The 19,566-nt window shown below is 46.3% G+C and overlaps 1 protein-coding gene across 6 annotated transcripts in view; it reads right to left on the bottom strand.

The window, feature by feature from the left end:
- Window positions 1-9,357: 9,357 nt before the first annotated feature.
- Window positions 9,358-19,566, bottom strand: part of ERG (ETS transcription factor ERG) — a 314,438-nt gene continuing 304,229 nt past the window's right edge. For all 6 annotated transcript variants that reach the window (XM_070377271.1, XM_070377256.1, XM_070377237.1 and 3 more), the window contains one exon: window positions 9,358-11,257. In XM_070377271.1, coding sequence (XP_070233372.1) covers window positions 10,737-11,257 — 521 coding nt within the window. In that variant the 3' untranslated portion in view covers window positions 9,358-10,736. The remainder of the gene's footprint in view (window positions 11,258-19,566) is intronic.

The raw sequence follows: 19,566 nt of genomic DNA, 5'->3' as shown, positions 1-19,566 counted from the left end.
AATTTGTTATGTTACCATTACAGATTGTACTGGGGACTGTTTCTTCTTTTTATATTCTCCACAGTGCTTGTGTGAGTGTTAAGTCACCTCAGTTGTCTCCAACTCTTTGCGAACCCATGGACTGTAGCCTGCCAGGCTCTTCTGACCGTGGGATTCCCCAGGCAAGAATACTGGAGTGGGTTGTCATTCCCTCCTCCAGGGGATCTTCCCGACCCAGCAATCCAGCCCATGTCTCTATGTCTCCTGCATTGGCAGGCGGGTTCTTTACCACCATCGCCACCTGGGAAGCCCATTCTCCACAGTACTTTGGGTAACTGTGGAACTGTTCGTACCTTGAATATCTGGTTGACCTCACCGACGAAGTTGGTTGGGCTTCCCTTGTGGCTCACCTGGTAAAGAATCCGCCTGCAATGCGAGAGACCTGGGTTCAATCCTTGGGTTGGGAAGAGCCCCTGGAGAAAGGAAAGGCTACCTGCTCCAGGATTCTGGTCTGGAAAATCCCATGGACTGCATAGTCCCTGGGGTCACAAAGAGTCAGACAGGACTGAGTGACTTTCACTTTCACTGACGAAGCCATCTGACTTGTAGTGGAAGCCATCTGACTTTGTGGGAAGATTTTTTTTTACTACTTATTCAATTTCTTTAATGATTGTAGACTATTTGAGCTTTCTATTTCTTCTTGAGTCATATGTGATCAGTTTTATATTGCCCAAGTATTTGTCAACTTAATCTAATTTTCAAATGAATCAGCATAAATTGGTTTGCGATAACTTCTAACTTTTAAAAAATTCTCTACAGCCATAGTTTTATCCCTATTTTCATTCTTAATATTATTTTTTGTGGCTCCTCTCTCCTTATTACCAATTTTACTAGAGATTTGTCAATCTTATTAATCTTTTCGAAAGAACCAACTTCTATTGTTAATGCTTTATATTTTAAATCTGCTTTTCAACTCACTAATTTCTGCTTTCATGTTTATAATGTCCCACTTTCAACTTTGCTTTTTTGTTTGTTTTGCTGTTCTTGTACAATTTTTTAAAAATAAGCCTTACTTCACTAACTTCTATTCATTTTTCTATTTCAATATAAACATTTAAGACCATAAACTTTGCTCTCTGTTCTAACTACATGTCACAAATTTTGGTATGTATTATTATTTCCTGTGTGTGTGATCAGTTGCTCAGTCTTATCTGACTCTTTGCAACCCTTTGGACTGTAGCTTGCCAGGCTCCTTATTTTGCTAAGTCATAAATATGTTGTCAGCGACTAAGTTCAGTCGCTCAGTTGTGTCCAACTTTTTGAAAGCCCATGGACTGCAGCATGCCAGGCTTCCCTGTCCATCACCAACTCCTGGAGCTTGTTCAACCACTCATGTCCATCAAGTTAGTGATACAATCCAACCATCTCATCCTCTGTCCTCCCCTTCTCCTCCTGCCTTCAATCTTTCTCAGCATCAGGGTCTTTTCCAATGAGTCAGTTCTTCACATCAGGTGGCCAAAGGATTGGAATTTCAGCTTCAGCATCAGTCCTTCCAATGAATATTCAGGACTGATTTCCTTTAGGATTGACTGGTTTGATCTCCTTGCAGACATGTTTCAGCTTCAATCATAATTTCTTTATTTGGAAATGCTAGTATGTTTCTTGAATACAATTTTTTTTGCTTTGCTTTTGAGTTCTAGCGTTGCATTGGGTCAGAGAAGGGACTGTGTCATTGTAATCCTTTAAATGTGCTGAGATTTGCCTAATTGGCCTCTAAATGAAGATTTTTAAACAAGTGACTCATACATGTTTGCCTCCAGTAATCACTGTATTCCAGTCTCCTGCTGACCACCCCCCTACACACAGAACTGGGCATCGCATGCTAACATTCAGTTCAGCGTTTCTCCAACTGTCTTCCCCCCCTACTGGTTTCTTCCTGCCCCACCCATATTCCTGCCATCATATGAGTGATAATTTACTTACCCATCCTATGGTCTTACTCTTAATTCAGCTTTCTCCAAGAGATAGAACAGCATAGTGGCTAGACACAGAAACTTTGGAGTTCGACTCTGATTCAAATCCTGTCCCTGCCACTTAAACAGCAACAGGAACTTGGATAAAATGACCTTAACAAGTGCCCAGTCTTCACTGAGTGAATGATACAGGACGTCTGTTAGCGTTTCCTTCTTAACTGGAATAAGGCTGCTATATTGAGCATGGACCAGACAGTGTGGGTTTGAAAGCCAATGACCTTTGCACAATCCCACTTCAAAATATGCCATATAATTGTGAATAGAAGAAACATAGTAGGATGCAAAATCTCAGGTTAAGAAATATGATGAGAGCAAGGATTTCTTGTAAGGAGAACTGTCGTATTGACCAATCTGAGACAAGTCCCATTGTTAGGGAGGAACCATTATTCCCCACTACACATTTCTTTGTGAGGGCCTTCCCCAAAGTTAGTCTTGCTCTCTCCCCACCCCTTCCAGTCTCTCCCACAAGAAGAGGTGGGGCTTATCCTGCTGGAAAATGATTCAGATTGTTCTTTCCCTGGGTATCACCTTTTGTGAAGAAGGCAGGTTGCTTTGTTCTCTGCTCACTTTCTGCCAACTTGTTGGAATATCCTGGCCTTCTAAACAAGAGACCTTACCAAATGGCTTCATAACTTCTAGCCCAAACTCTTTCTTACATTGTGGTTGTTGTTCAGTCGCTCAGTCGAGTCTTATTCTGTAACCCCATGGACTGCAGCACACCAGGCTTCCCTGTCCTTCACCATCTCCCGGAGCTTGCTCAAACTCACGTCCATTGAGTCAATGCTGCCATCCAACCATCTCATCCTCTGCCGCCCCCTTTTCCTCATGCCCTCAATCTCTTCATACCTTTCTTTCGTATTTAACCTCTGCTCCCATCTCTCCTTAGCATATGAAGTGGAAAGCCAGCCTTCTCCCAGCCTCTGATGCCTGCTGGGAGGTGGAAACGGTTTTAGTCTGGAGCTGGGTAGGGGTGAGGCTCACTGGGGCTTCCCTATACTCTTTCAGTTGAGCCATGACTAATGCTGAGCAGGCTGTGACCAACAACCTCCACGATGCATGCCTTTATGGAAGAGTGTTGCAGTGGGGTGTTCTTCTTAAGTGAGAAAATGTGGAGGGAACTTCAGTGGTTCCCCCCAGCCAGCTGCCTCTTCCCAGTCCCCAGAACCCAGCAGTGTGGAACAGACACGATGCATGTTAACCTCCAAGCAAAGTGGACTCAAGTCAATCTGGAGATCAAAGACACAGGACAAGCAAATTTGGGGGGATTCCAGCGTCTACATATTTAACCCCAAAATGAGCTCCTACCCTTGGGACTGAGTGATACTGATCAAAAGTGAGGCTTTCAAGCCATCTGTGCATTTCAGATCCTTTTGCCTGATCTTCTAGGTACATCTGTATGACATTTCATCATTTTCCAAAACGCAGATTGCAAAGAACTGGAAAAAGATCTACATAGCTAAGTAGTCCACCTACTGACTGCTGCTAAATATCTGGTGAATAGTCACATGGTCTATACCTGAGCACCCAACATCCAGCAACTGCTCGACAAAGGATTGGCCATTCCATACAGAGTGCCTCTGTTAAAGAGTTCTTCACTGAGTCTGGCCAATGGGCATCCACACTGAGTCCACTTTTAGTCCAAACAGTTATCTTTTTGAATGTTCATTCATACTCACAGGTTTCCTAGGTGGCTCAGGGGTAAGGAATCTGCTTGCCAATTCAGGAACCCCAGGGGACATGGGTTCAATCCCCAGGTTGGGAAGATCCCCTGGAGAAGGAAATGGCAGCCCACTCCAGTGTTCCTGATGAGAGAATTCCATGGACAGAGGAGCCTGGTGGGCTACAGTCCACGGGGTCGCAAAAAGTCAGACATGACTGAAGCGACTTAACATGCATGCTCACATTTGTCCTCACAGCTGAAGACATTTACTGACAGCTCAGTGCTGCATTCACCGTGTTGGGTGCTGGATTGACAGTGAATGTGATCCTACTTCCAGCAGGAACACTGGACAGGCCCTTCAGCTATTCTTCCATGCCATAATCTTGGGTTCCCTCGTCCCCCTCATCGCTATTAGGCTAGCTCTAGCTGGTCTATGTACCTCTGCAAGATTATATCCAGAATTGATGTTGAAATCAGTTCAGAACAGTATAAATAAGTTACCTGTCACAATCATTCTGAAAAAAGCAACTTACTTTTGGATAGTCACTTGTCTTTCCCATGTCCATCAATATGGACAACATATCTTATCATTAATAGAGGTTTGGGAGTCAGTGCTGGGACAAGCATCAGTTCACGCTCTTACCTTGGGTAAGCTGGATAAATTGCTTAATCTAAGTGTCAGGATTTTTTTATTTTTGTTATCATGAGGACAACCAGAAGGGGTAATGAGACAATGATTTTGAAATGCTCAATGCAGTGTTTGCCTTGCCGCTTGCTCATTAAATATTGTATATTCCACACATCATTGTCATCATCTTCAAAACCCGGATGTTTTCCACATGTGCTTTTGTTCAGTCCAACTCTCAGGTGTCTTGAATGATGCAGCTCCTAACATCATTAAGCTCCAGTAAGTCTATTAAGGGCTTCCCTGGTGGCCCAATGGTAAAGAATCTGCCTGCCAATGCAGGAGATGTGGGCTTAATCCCTGGGTCAGGAAGATCCCCTGGAGGAGGAAATGGCAACCTGCTCCAGTATTCTTGCCTAGAAAATCCCATGGACAGAGGAGCCTGGTGGGCCACAGTTCATGGGGTCACAAAGAGTTGGACATGATTGAGCATACACGCACACAGAATCTGTCAAACTTGGCCGATCCCTTCAGTCAGCTCTTTTGGATCCTGAAATGGTCATGAGACCTATCTTCCTTTTGGCCCATGGCATTTGGAGTGGTCCTTGGCGTACCCCCCTATATCTTCACCTTCAGTCAGTCAGTCAGTTCAGTCACTCAGTCGTGTCCGACTCTTTGTGACCCCATGAATCACAGCACACCAGGCCTCCCTGTCCATCACCAACTCCTGGAGTTCACTCAGACTCACGTCCATCGAGTCGGTGATGCCATCCAGCCATCTCATCCTCTGTCGTCCCCTTTTCCTCCTGCCCCCAATCCCTCCCAGCATCAGAGCCTTTTCCAATGAGTCAACTCTTCGCCTTAGTAAGGTATGAATAAAGTCAAGGGCAGAGGCCTGGAGCCTGTCCCCATGACCTATCCTTCAGATGGGTATTGATCTTTTAATCAGTACTCTTTGACTGTGCTCAACCAGTCATGACCTTGTAAAACCTCAAAACCGTTTTATGAAGTCCTCTCCTAATGAAATCCTAGCTACCATTTTTGTATTATTTTCTTCAGGCAACATGCTATGTGTATCTATCCATGAGTCATGAAAAATTCCTATCTCTTTTTCCATAAAGTTCTTACATTTAACATGCTTACTGCATGTAAGTCTTTTAATTCAACAAGATCTGACACAAATGATAATCAATTAATATTATGACCTGCTTTAAAAAAACATAATATTTGTCAAAATCTTTTATAAGAAAACAGATGAAGCCATTTCATTTTATAAAATTAAGATAAAAATTATAAGTTAGGAGAGTTTGCACAGTGATTTCCATACAGGATGGTATTGGGCTGCTTTTTCAATAGAATCAAAAGAATATGTTAATACTATGAAAAAATTAGTATATGCCCCTACATTTTCAACATAAATGTTTTCAGACTGGCCAGATTAAGATCTACAGACTTATTCCATGAAGTCTGTATTGCCAGTGGGAGAAGCTGCCACGGTGCCCATGGCTTCAGGCACATAGTGCTGCTGAGAGGGGGTTGGCCTTTTGAGCAATGTGTGTTTTTGAGAGGTTTGATTGGCCAAAGGATTTTAGAAAATGCTAGAAGATAGGCAGAATATCTATGGTTTTAAGCCGAATTCTAAGACAGCTCCTAAGATTCCCAACTCCTGGTGTACATGCCTTGTAGAATCCACTCTACTGTGAACAGGACCTGTGAACATGATAGGTTACATCTATTGCAAAAGGAGTTTTGAAGATATAACTAAGACCCCTAATCAGTAGACTTCGAGTTAGTAAAAATGGAGATTCTCCTGGGTGGGCCTGATCTAGTCAAGTTGAGCACTTAAAAGCCAGAGAGCTTTGAAGTGAGAGAGGTTCTCCTGCTGGCCTTGAAGAAGCAACTGCCTTGTGGAGACGGCCATGTGGCAAGATCCTCAAGTGGTTTCTAAAACTTAAGTGTGGTCCCTGGTGATGGCCAGTAAGGAAACAGGACTTCAGTCCTACAACTGCAAGGAACTAAATTCTGCTAGCAACCAGTGAGCTTGGAAAAGGACCCCATCCCCAGAGAAGATCACAGTCCTGGCTGACTCCTTGATTTCAACCTGTTGAGACCCTGAGTGGAAGACCCAGCTAGGCTATGCTTGCATGCCTGACCCATAGAAACTGTGAAGATAATAGACGTGTGTTGTTTCCAACTGCTGAATTTGTGGTAATTTGTTACTTACAGGCAGAGAAGGCAATGGCAAGCCACTCCAGTACTCTTGCCTAGAAAATCCCATGGATGGAGGAGCCTGGTAGGCTGCAGTCCATGGGGTCGCTACAAGTCGGATGCGACTGAGCGACTTCACTTTCACTTTTCACTTTCACACAATGGAGAAGGCAATGGCAACCCACTCCAGTGTTCTTGCCTGGAGAATCCCAGGGACAGCAGAGCCTGGTGGGCTGCCATCTATGGGGTCGCACAGAGTCGGACACGACTGAAGCGACTTAGCAGTAGCAGCAGCAGTTACTCACAGGAGATAACTAATACACATGGGTGAGTTAACAGTAGGAAGGAGAGTTGTTCAGAGGGAGCATAACTCTGAATGACACTTTCAGAGTAAACTGGTTTCCCTGATGGCTGCTTTTCATGTGGCCACAGGAAAAAAAAAAAAAAAAACAGTTATGACATTGAGATTTCACACTGACCATCCCCACACATAGACACAGATTATCTTTTTTCTGTTGCAGTGACTCCCAAACTTCAACATGCTTCCAAATCACCTGTAAGGTGTGTGAGACCTGATGGCTGAGCCTCACCACCAGAGTTTCCTATTCAGCATGTCTGTGGTGAGACCTGAAAATTTGCTTTTCTAACAAGTTCCAGGTGAGGCTCCTGCAGCCCCCTGGGACCCCACTTAGAGCACTGCTGCTCTATGCTAAGATGAAGACCTTCTAGTTATTTTTAATACTTGATTTCTATAGCCATTTCCCCATTTGACATGAAAACATTTCACCAATATTTTTTAAACCCAGGTTAAGATAAAAAAGAAGGAATGGAAATGTGATATACCTTGGAGTAACCCAAAGTGCTTTTCACTCTCCGAGTCGTCATCTCAGAACCTCTATTTGGGCGGCATGGTGGAAGACAGGTAAAAACGATGCTTCCCTTAAACACAGGTTAAAGGTCAGTGCAGTGGCCCGTGGGGCCTCTATGCTCTCCCCATCTGCAATCACTGCCCGCGTCCCAGGTGTCAGCAGTCCCTGCAGCATCGTCCATCCATGGGACGCTGCTCGAGACCCTTGGACCCAGGTGGCAGGAGCTGCAGCAGTGCTGAAGAGCTTTGAAGGAGTGGAAAGCGCTCTACCTGTACCAGTCCTGACAGATCACTTCATCATGAACCCTTCTGACACACAGCAAGGACATCCAACTGGGAGCAAAAATGAAGTCTTGACTGAGATCTGGGAATCTGCAGAGATTCCATCATACACAAATCCCAAAAGGCTGACATTTAAAACAGGAAACAAGGGTCCTATCTCTTGCCAACAGAAGGGAAATTCTGTAGGAATCGTGTGTGTACCTCAGAGCAAATCAAGAGATGGGGGCAGCAGAGGGAAGACACTCTTGATGTCATCGTGAATACCAACTGGAGACTGCTTTGGATTTCAGTTCTACAGGAGCAGAGAGTGAATGTTATTTTAGGATATCATTGAGGAATTATTTGGGAGAACTCAGCATTATTATGTTATCTAAAATGATCCCAGTTGCTCATGCTGGTCATAAAGTTTGCTAATAATTTGAATGGGGGGTGGGTGGGAGAGGGAGGTGGGGGAACCATAAATGAGAACATCTGTTAAAGTTGAATATGAGAAGCCTGCCTTGTTTTTATTATTTTGCTCATGACACGATCCTGAAAGAGGGGAACTGAGTGATTATCGGAGTAAATGGCTATTTGTATGCAGAACGTAGGTGTGCTTCAACTTTGCATTCCAAAATAAAAATGAGTGATCTTTTCCATTAAAACAGTGTGGGTCACCCCCGGCTGCCAGCTTTTATGCTTTTACTTATTTATCTTCCCCAAGGAGGCGCAGGCACTTTGCAGGCCTTTCCCAAGCTGCCGTAATTGATGGATAGTTGGATTTCTTTTAATTCAAGTAATGCCGAATGTCTGCAGCTTTGGTAATCGGATCCTACCAGCTTTAGAGACCACTGCCAAAATATTCAGAGCTCAGAGGTTTGGCAACGTCATTTAATCATCGCAAAAGGATTACAGAGTGCAAAATAAGCCCCCAGACAGCTCGGAGATGGGCCAATTCAGAAACCGACTCGGGCTGGGGAGCTGCTGAGGCTTGCTCCCTCTCACATGGCCCTGCATCCCGGCTCTCCTTCACCTCGGCTAAGGCTTCACCTAACCACCTTCACCGTGGCTGAGGCTCCATCCTCAGGAGAGAAAAGATGTCAAGGGTGATGGACTTCAGATCAGAGACATAAACAGTATCTGATCACACGTCAGGCTCAGGACTGGTAAAAATCCCAGACCAGGGTACCCAGATTATCCTGGTGTGGGAAGGTCAAGGCCACAGGCTACCCAGTGAGAGCCTCTGACAGAGAAGCCAGATGGTGAATTTAGAAGCCGTCCCTGGTCTCGTTCAAGGGAGACACTGCTGCTGTGATGCTTTATTTACCAACAACAACACAGTTTGTGCCGGGAACAAGCGTGTGTTCACCATGCAATAGACGCTTTAATGCAGGAAGGAAGGGTGATTTGTGACTGGATGAGGATCTGGAGTTTATCAATGACCACCCCAGCTTCAGAGGCCTCTTTCTACTCTGGGCCTGAGTCTGGAGGCTCCCAGGCTAAACCTTTGGTCCTCCTGCTCTAGACAGGGCGAGCTGGCAAGAAGGCCCCGGAGAGGCCCACACCATTCAGGTGCCAAATGTGCTAAGTCCTTGGCACTCCCTTGCACGAGTTCCCGGACAAAGGAAACCTCTAATACCAAACCCACCCCCACGCAGCACAAGTTTCTACTAAACAATCTGAGTCACTTTAAAATAAAAAAGTGCAAAGGCAGACTCCTGTGTAAATCTGATTTGCCATGCTAGGCCAAGCTCATTTTATTACATACATTCTGCACTCTAAGAACTAGTAACTTCATATTGTAAACATTAAGCATACAGAGTTAAAGTTCAAGGCCACATTAGATCATTGATTGTCTCTTGTGTTGTGTATCTTTGGCTGGCCGAGATCAACTCGTAGTGTATAAATGCATAAGTTATATAATTATTATATAAAAAGGAAAAAAAAAAAACAAAAAAACAAACCACTGACTTGCATACTTCATTCTGACAAACGCACAGCGTTCGCGACTCAAAAGGAAAACTGGAGGCTGCCTCGCCCCCGACACCCAGGCGATTTCAGACTGGGGTAGCCGAGAAGGCTAGCGCTTACCTGACCCCGTGGAGAGCAGAGCACCCCCGCCTAAGGATGAGGTCCTGAATGTTTCTTTTTAAATATCAGACAATTCCAGTTACAGTTTTTCTTTTGATAAACAAACAAAACAAGACAAAAAGAGATGCATGATTTTGTTTCTGCGTTCTCCTACCATCCGTGCCCCGCCCCCATCACGCTGTGTCCGTCTTCCTAACACTGGATTTGGTACAACACTGACCGCACGAAGCCTCACATCTCCTCGGCTCAGCTCTCCGAAGAACCGACACCATCCCAAGTCCAGTCTTCATGGCTCAAGAAGCTCCCTTCCCAGTCCTTCCCTCCTCCTTCCCCCGTTTCTTCCTCTCCCGCCTCCTCCATCCACACCCACGTGCCCTCTCTCCACACACATGCTCAGTCCCGCCCTGTGACACAGAGTTCCCGTCTTATCGTCAAGGAGTTGGAAGCCTCGGGTTGTTCTAAGAATCTGGTTTCACCCAAGACAGCAGATGCTGATGAGTTCCGTTAACAGTGTCCATCGATGGGCTACCATAGTCTCCCTCTCCTCTCTCTCCTGTGTTTGATATGTTTCTCTTTTTAAATACAGGTAGTTTTCCTTCCAATGACGTTAGAAATGGCATGTTAGGTCCAGACTGTGTGGTATCTATTGCTTGAGTTTAATCCCCACTTAATGCACTAGCAGGATTCCCAAAGACTATTCTAAAGGTTTATACACATCTTCTGAACGTTTTCTTTGGCACTTTGTCCTTATGACGTCACGCTTCTACTTGCAATGTCTTTTACAAGGTCGGTCCACAGATTACCTGTCTGCGTACACAGGTAGCATCCTTTTTATCTCTGTAGTCATGGTTTAGTAAGTCCCTCCCACTCAGAGTCTCTGGATCTCTCCCCCTGCCCCAGTCGGGCTTTCGCATTTCCCTTGAGGCACTTCTGATTCGTGGTCTCGGATAAGAGTTTGTAGTAATGGATGGGTCTCTACACAGGTGCTGGGAAAGGCCTCTCTCAGGGGCTTTAGTAGTAAGTGCCCAGATGCGAAGGCATATGGCTGGCTGGGAGCCTAGCGCTGGGGTAGATCCCTCCCGTGGGTGAATTCCAGTATGGGTTCGGGGCGGCGAAAAAACTGGATGACGTCACGGGGAGGGCCGGAGGGTGGGGGGCGACAAAGTTCATCTTCTGCGGGTGGGCGTGATAGGAGCCCATGTAGGGGAGGTCCGAGGGGTACTTGTACAGAGAGGACTCCGGGGGGTGGGGCTGCAGGGCCTGGGCGATCCCGTGGAAGTCGAACTTGTAGGCGTAGCGCTTCCCGTGGACTTTGGTCATGATGTTCTTGTCGTAGTAGTAGCGGAGGGCCCGGCTGAGCTTGTCATAGTTCATGTTGGGCTTGCTCTTCCGCTCCCCCCAGCGCCGCGCCACCTCGTCCGGGTCGGTCATCTTGAACTCCCCGTTGGTGCCTTCCCAGGTGATGCAGTTGGAATTGGAGCTGTCAGACAGAAGCTCCAGCAGGAACTGCCAAAGCTGGATCTGCCCGCTCCCTGAGGAGGTGGGGAAAGGAAACGGAACATCTGTGAGAACACCGTGTGCACAGCCGGGTCCGACTCTCTGTGGCCCCAGCAACTGCAGCCGGCCAAGGCCCCTCTGTCCATGGGGTTCTCCAGGCAAGAATACTGGAGTGGGGTTGCCATGCCCTCCTCCTCCAGGGCATCTTCCCAACCCAGAGTTCTGAACCTAGGTCTCTCACATTGCAGGCAGATTCTTTAGACCATCTGAGCCACCAGGAAAGCCCAAGAATACTGCAGTGGGTAGTCATCCCTTCTCTAGGGGATCTCCCCGACCCAGGGATTGAACCAGCATCCCTTGTGTCTCCTGCACTGGCAGGTGGATTCTTTACCACTAGTGCCACCTGGAAAACCCCACGCAGAGTTCCTTTAGCAGGCTGTGTGCCCATCCCTCTGGGCTGGGGGCATTGGCCGCTCTTGTCCCCCAGCACCACCACCCCCTTCTCCAGAGAACTGCCCTTGGCCGAAACTGGAGCTGCCTCAAACCCTTCCCTCCCACCCCCTCAGGTAGCCCACGGCCTGATGGACTGACAAAGAACTCCAGAGGTCAGCCCCCTGGCCTCAAAGAGGGACCGATTCTGTGATGCTGGTCATGCCCGGGACTTAGCATGGATGGGGTCAGACTGAAGCAAGGTTCCAGCTAAGGTCACATGCATGCACACTCAGTGGCTCAGTCGTGTCCGACTCTCTGTGACCCCATGGACTGCAGCCCGCCAGGCTCCTCTGTCCAGGGGATTCTCCAGGCGAGAATACTGGAGTGGGTTGCCATGCTCTCCTTCAGGGCATTTTCCCGATCCAGGGATCAAACCCACGTCTCTTATGTCTCCTCCATTGGCAGGTGGACCCTTTACGACTAGTGCCACCTGGGAAGCCCAGCTAAGGCCACAAGCTTCCTTAATCTCTCCCCTGCGGTCTCCGGCATCCTCTCCCTCGAGAATGTACCCTTCATGAATCACCTGCCCAAGTATGCTTAGCCCAAGCTCCGCATCTAAGGAACTGGCCTAAGATGATGATCCTTGGTGATGACCAGGCAGATCTAGAGGCTGATCCAAGTCCTTTCGGGAATGCAAAGAATTCCCGAAAGGGGCAGAGTTCAAGTCAGTTTCCTTCATTTCTGTCTTCCTTAGAAGAGCAGCCAGGTCAACTTTGTGTTTTGGGGCTGGGAAGACTTAATTTTCCTCTTTTGTGAGACAGAAAGCGCCATTATGTAGCTGGCAATAATGACTTAGTACCATTTATGTTGGCTAGGTCAAGTCGAATAATAAAAGTCAGATTTAGGAAATGAACGTCGAAAAGTTTATGGAAAAAGTAGAGAATGGAAGTAAACACCGTTATTTCTAACATAACACGGGGCTGGCACGCAGAAAGCCATTCTGTCAAAACTTTTCCTAGAACAGAATTAACCCACTCAAAATGAGGAAGTTCAGAAAAAAAAGTTGGCTATGTCTCAAACCAGATCACCCATTTCCAGTATTTAGGCAAATGCATTGTAACGGAAATCCACGTGTTGCCCCTGCGTTGCAACGCCAGTTGGGTTAAGCAGAGTTTTCAGATGAAAACGCTGCAACCATGAGTGAGTGCGAGTCCTCCTGGGAGCAGAATGAGGCTGCAACTGAGTCAACAAGATCTCATTTGACTGGGTGTCCACACAGCTCTCTTGATCCCACTGGGGGTCTAGCGATGCGGCTTTTAGGTTTTATTAAATTCAGAGAAACATCCAGGCACATCATTCTAACCTCTACATTACAATACTTCAGGATGACTGATGGCTCCCTTAGAGAGAGAAGCATGCAAATACCAACAATCAGACTGTGACCAGGAGAAGCTAAGATGCTTTAAGCAGGTTTTAGAAGTTTTGAAAACAGGTAAGAGGCAGGTCTTTCCTCCCCAGTTCCCAGATACCACCTTGGGCTTGTTACCAAAGAGATGACCTTTTGTTACACTATGAGTAAATACCAACAGATATGATAAAATGATTAAAGGAACTCTGCCAACTCTTCAGGGAATTGATGAAACGTAAAAATCAATTATAAATTTGCTTTCTCTAAATCCTGTCCACAAGCTCCCCAGATAAACGGCCCAGCTCATAAATCTTTGTTTCCACATTGGCTGTATGCAGTGGATATGTCTGTGAATCTATCCCTACGATAGCATCGTGAGAAAGGTCAGCCTTTTCTGAATACGTTCTGGAAAATTAGCATTTTTTCACTCTAGCAACACATTTGAAATGTATTAACAGCTTGTAGTTCATCGCAATGTAAAGTCTTTGCTTTTTGGGGGCCACATATTCAAACTGTTCTCAATCAACTTTTGCTGCCCCCAACATTTCATTAATATGCATTTTTAAAAATACAAAGAGCTGTTTGAGAAAACCATATGGTTTTAGTATACATATTGTAACTAAAGGATTACTACTTGAAAAAAAATTTCATATATGACTTGGGAATAGGGAAAAACATGGATTTTTGATTTAAACAATCTAACATATGTTTCAATATAAACACAGAGTTGTTTGAAAATAGATATTCACTGTCAACCTCCTCCCAGAGAGAGAGCAATCCCACAGATTTTGTATAAAATACACAGACTTTCCTAAACAGCCAAAATTATATTTATCATCTCTTCAAACCTTGGCGTTGTCTCTTGGGAATCTGTCGCTCACTCACTTCTTTTATAAACGTGTGTAAGAGAAAAATGGCAGAGAAAAGTGCTTTCTCACCTCTCCTGTTTCTAAAGAAATAGTAAGTCGGGGGCCTAAGTTCCTGGCTGGAAACTGAAGGGTCAAAGGATGGACGAGGGATGTCTCCTTTGACTATTTTACCATCAGCCCTTAAGACACAGGGGCTTGACCTCTGAGCCTTTCAAGGGCATGTGGGAATAAGACATCTTCAAAATAAAGTTCATCTGCTTCCTTACCAAAAAATAACAGCCATAAATATAAATCAATTAATGTTTCAGTCGTTGTTCTTTAGTCACTAAGTCATGTCTGGCTTTTTGCAACCTCATGGACTGCAGCCCTCCAGGCTCCTCTATCCAAGAGATTTCCCAGGCAAGAATTCCGGAGTGGGTTGCCATTTCCTTCTCCAGGGATCTTCCTGCACCAGGGATGGAATCCCCGTCTCCTGAATTGGCAGGTGAGTTCTTTACCACTGAGCCACCAGGAAGCCCCGCTGTTTAAGCAGACGCTATCAAATGCAGCATTATGTCAAGCTCATTAACTGTTCAACGTGATGTAACAACACCCACTGCCTTCACAGTCTATAGCAGATCTGCTTGCTCTGCTTGACTGCTCAAGGGGGCACAATATTTGCTGAGGAGTTAGTCGATGGTAAATTAAACAAGTTATTCATGGCTGCAGAATTTCAAAAGCCGTTTATTAAACTCTTCTTTTACTGTCAAAATAGTGAGACTGTGTGCTACAAGTGTGTATTAGAAGATAGAATAGAGATTCCAAAACACGAATACCTAAGATTTAGGTAGTCTAAGAGTGGGTATCTCACCGGCCAAACCAACAAGTAAAAGCAGAAGCTCTTTTAAGACCAATTGTCCATCCAACAGCCTCATCATCTGCACCTCAAGAATCACCTTCTTTGGAAAAAAAAAAAAAAACTCTTTACATCTCTTTTCTCTTCTATCCTGATAACCTCCTTTGAAACATCAGTAAAGAGTAGCTACTTTTGTCCTAGGTTTGTCCAGGGTAATTAACTAAAAGGCAAGATTGGGGAAAGAGGGAATCCAAGCCTGTTGGCTGCCCACTTACAGGAAGGCCCAGTGGGATGAAGGGGCCTGGAGTGTGGCTTCGAAGAAGACAAAAGGCAAGCCTTTAATTCTGGGAGAGGACTGTCGTCTCTGATTCAAAGAAAAGAAGACAGAGGTTCAAAAGGGAGGATATATGTATGTATGTATATATATATATATATATATATATATATATATATATATATATAGCTGATTCATGTTGAGGTTTGGCAGAAAACAACAAAATTCTGCAAAGCAGCTATCCTTCAATAAAAAAAATAAATTAAAAAGAAAAGAAGAGAAACACCATAGCACAGAGGTACAGACTGGGCAACAGAAAAGGGCAAAACATTTAAACGGTTTATAAACCACAGAGAAAAGCACAGCTGGGAGTGACTCAGCAGCCATGGGACAAACAGGAGGGGGGGTCCCAAGGAGGACCCTCGGCCCCCAGCTGATGGAGGGAGAGAGCCGTAAATAAAGCAGAGGGGGGCCCGGCAGGCACCGCGGGGGCCGACCTTCGGGCTTTCTGCAGTAGCTGGAGGTGCTGCAGAAAAACCCAAGTGCACAGCCTGGACCCCCCCACCACCACGTCAAGATCAGGGCGGCAGGCGTGTGTCCCAGATGGAAGGCTTTGTCAGGGCTCAGGGTGGCTCAGACAGGACTGGTGGGGGGTGGGTGGGGGGACAGGGAAGCAGAGGGGCTGGAAGCACCCCTTTGGAATCAGCACCGTCTCAGCTGAATCCTGGCTCTGCCTCTTAACGGGACTTGGGGTGGCTCGCCCGGCTGTCTGTGCCTCAGTGTCCCTGTCTGCAGAATGGGGAGATGCAATACTATCAACATGGTAGTATTATAATACTACCTTGCAGGATCACTATGAAGATAAACTCAGCGCATAAGTGCTCGGATCATGATCTGTCTGAGGTGGAAACCAGGGTTTAACGAAAGGTACCTCCCTTGCCCACATACAGGAGACACCAAAGGAAACCAACCACCCTCCTTCCTCCCAAAAAATCGCAGGCTGGCAGGACAGAAGCTGGGAATGGTGGTGTTCTCAGGGCTGGCCAGTGTCCCTGGAAGCTGACTAGTACCAGGCATCATTCTGAAGACTTTCCATGTGTTTATTTAATCCCTTGCTTCCCAGAACTATGTGACACCCCACAGCAGGGATGAGGAATCAGAGCCCAAGAGGCAGAGTGACTGATCTTGCTGGAGGTCAGCAAGGGTTGGAACCTGGACTCCAGTCTTGCTTTGAGGCCTGGGTTCTGCACACACCTCCACAGGCCCTTCGGGTCCTTTGTCCCCTCCCTGGACCTGCGGTTGGTAAGTCTCAGTAGAAGACTGGACACTCCCACCTCCTATCCGATGCCAAAACATCCCTAACACTGGTCTCTGGCCCTGCCTGGAGCAGGTTCCACTTTCATGCTCACCATTAAAGACTCCCCAGTGAGCCCCAAGGGAGCCAGTGAACTCTTGTTCCCAAGGAAACACTTTCCTGGACAGGCAATTTCTGTTCATCACAGGAGCCGTGGGAAACACTCAGCCACTCTGATGGGGTGTAAAGGGGCGGTGTTGCTAATATCTGATCCAGGACTCCATAGTGCAAGGACACACTCGTCCCAGCAGGAGAAATGTGGTCCACACTGCACACCAAATGCATATTTGGGAGGGAGATGTGGAGATGCGGTTATCATTTTGGGCATTCACATCACGTGAGGTCATCTTTTCATTTAAAATGGTTTTTAAAGTCTGCATTGTGTGGAGAGCAGAGGCAGCAGTCTCAAGTGGTGAAGGATTTATTTATCAGAGACCGGGCAACCAGAACCAAACAGGAAGAAACATTCTCATTTACAGCAGGGTAAAAGACATTCTTGTTTTAGGAGCAGGGCGCCCCATGAATGTAACTGACATACAGCCTAAGGAGAGATGGAGAAAAGTCGCTCATTCGTGTGCGACTCTTTGCGACCCCATGGACCGAAGCCCGCCAGGTTCCTCTGCCCGTGGGATTTCCTAGGCAAGAATATTGGAGTGGGTTGCCATTCTCTTCTTCACTGGATCTTCCCCACCCAGGGATCAAACCTGGGTTTCCTGCGAGTCACCTGCATTGCAGGCTGATTCCTTATCATCTGAGCCACCAGGGAAGCCCAATTCATTATAAACTAAGTAAGAGAAGTCTTTATCTTCAAGTCAGAAGTTGGACGTTGGGATTTCCCTAGCAGTCTGGTGGTTAAGATTTCACCTTCTAATGCAGGGAGACTGCAGGTTCAATCCCTGGCCAGGGAGCTAAGACTCCACATGCCTCGAGGCCAAAAAAACCCACCCCAAAACATAAAACAGAAGGAATATTGTAACAAATTAAAAAAGGACTTTACAATGGCCACATAAAAAAAAAAAAATCTTAAAAAAAAAAGTTGGATGTTGCCACTTTCCCCAGACCCAGCAGACACAGTCTTAGTGGAATAAAGTGCAGCCTTGGCTTACGATGCCAGCGTTGCTATTAGGTACCAAGACATCTTCCATTTCCCCAGGCCAGTGAGTGCTCTGCCTACAAGTCCCTCTATGCACTGTGGGCATCCCCAGGCACTAAGCCCTCTGCTAAGGGGCCACAGCTTTCTTTGGCCTCAAGTCACCAACCAAGCACCACCTTTATCTGTGACACCATGGGCACAGACCTATATACATTTCACTTAACCCATCTTGGGGGGTGAAAGGGCCAGACTGGTTTTGTTTATGCTGCTGGACAGGTTCCTGCCCTCTATCCTTGACTGCAGCCCCATCCCAAGCACCGAAGCAGCTGTTTGAATGGCAATCCTTCTTTTCTTTTCTCTGGGTCCTCATTCTCCAAGAGCTCCCTCTTCCATGCTCACTCAGTGGCAGTGGAGGGGCCGGAAAATATTAAAGCAGATTTTGGAGGCAGAGAGTTGGGGTTCAAATCTGGCCTCTCTTCTGGTGGGCTGCATGACCCAGGAGAAGTTAGCTCATTCATCGGGACCTCCGATTCCCCTTCTGCAGGAGGAAGACCATGGTGTTCCGAGACAAGCATTTGCCCAGGCGTGATACGGCCGGGGGGGAAGGGGAGCTATTGGATTGTTATTTCACATTATTGTATGAACGTTCCCAGAGCGTTCCAGCTTCCGCCCTTTCCCCCTTTCTAATCTCTCCTGAACGCTCATGCCAGATTAGTCTTCCTGAAACCTGACTGATAATCATCATCTCAAAACACAGTAATGGTTTTTATGTGACTGGTTATGGATGAAGGTGGAAGAGGAGAGTGAAATAGCTGGCTTAAAACACAACACTCAAAAAGCTAAGATCATGGCATCCAGTCACATCACTTCATGGCAAATAGATGGGTAAAAAATGGAAACAGTGGATTTTCTTTTCTTGGGCTCCAAAGTCACTGCAGATGGTGACTGAAGCTATGAAATTAAAAGACGCTTTCTTCTTGGAAGAAAAGATATGATAAACCTAGACAGCATAATAAAAAGCAGGGACATCATTCTGCTGACAAAGGTCCATGTAGTCAAAGCTACGGTTTTTCCAGTAGTCAAGTATGGATGTGAGAGTTGGACCATAAAGAAGGCTGAGCACCAAAGAACTGATGCTTTTGAACTGTGGTGTTGGAGAAGACTCTTGAGAGTCCCTTGGACTTCAAGGAGATCCAACCAGTCCATCCTAAAGGAAATCAATCCTGTATATCCATTGGAAGGACTGATGCTGAAGCTGAAGCTCCAATAATTTGGCCACCTGATGCGAAGAACTGACTCATTGGAAGAGACCCTGATGCTGGGAAAGATTGAAGGTAGGAGGAGAAGGGGATGACAGAGGATGAGATGGTTGGATGGCATCATCAGCTCAATGGACATGAGTTTGAGTAAGCTCCAGGAGACAGTGAAGAACAAGGAAGCCTGGTGTGCTGCAGTCCATGGGGTCGCAGAGTCAGACAGGAGTCAGACAGGACTGAAAACAGAAGCGACTGAACAACAATGGGAGGCAGCTGCAAACCTGAACAGCTGGGACGCAGCCACCAGGTGGATGCCAAGAACCAACCCAGGAGAGACCCAGGGACGCAGTCACCAGGTGGATGCCAAGGAAACCTGTGTCCGTGGAACAGACCCAGGGGACGCAGCCACCAGGTGGATGCCAAGGAGACCTGTGTCCGTGGAAGAGACCCAGGGGACGCAGCCACCAGGTGGATGCCGAGGAGACCTGTGTCCGTGGAAGCTCCTTGAGAGTCAAGGAGAGTATCTTGTTACTCCTTGAATTCATTTATTTGGCAAATAATTTTTGAGCACCTGGGCTATGCCTGGATTTAATGCAATAAACAAAACAGACCCGCTCAATTCTCTGCTGTTTAAAAAACATTTACTGCACTAGTTACCATTAACTAAACTTCAGCGTCAAAGATGCAGAACTCCCAATAATGATATTTTATGTTTTCCAAACTATAGATTCCCTTGTGGGGATTTACACAGAATCTACATTTTCCCGTTTCTAACCCTGTTTTGGCCTCAACGTTTAGGCAATACACATTCCAGCTGGGATTT

The sequence above is a fragment of the Bos mutus genome, chromosome 1 (genome assembly GCF_027580195.1).
Source record: "Bos mutus isolate GX-2022 chromosome 1, NWIPB_WYAK_1.1, whole genome shotgun sequence".
NCBI classification, from domain to species: domain Eukaryota; kingdom Metazoa; phylum Chordata; class Mammalia; order Artiodactyla; family Bovidae; genus Bos; species Bos mutus.
The sequence above is the reverse complement of the archived record's forward strand: the minus strand, read 5'-3'. Positions and strand labels throughout refer to the sequence as shown.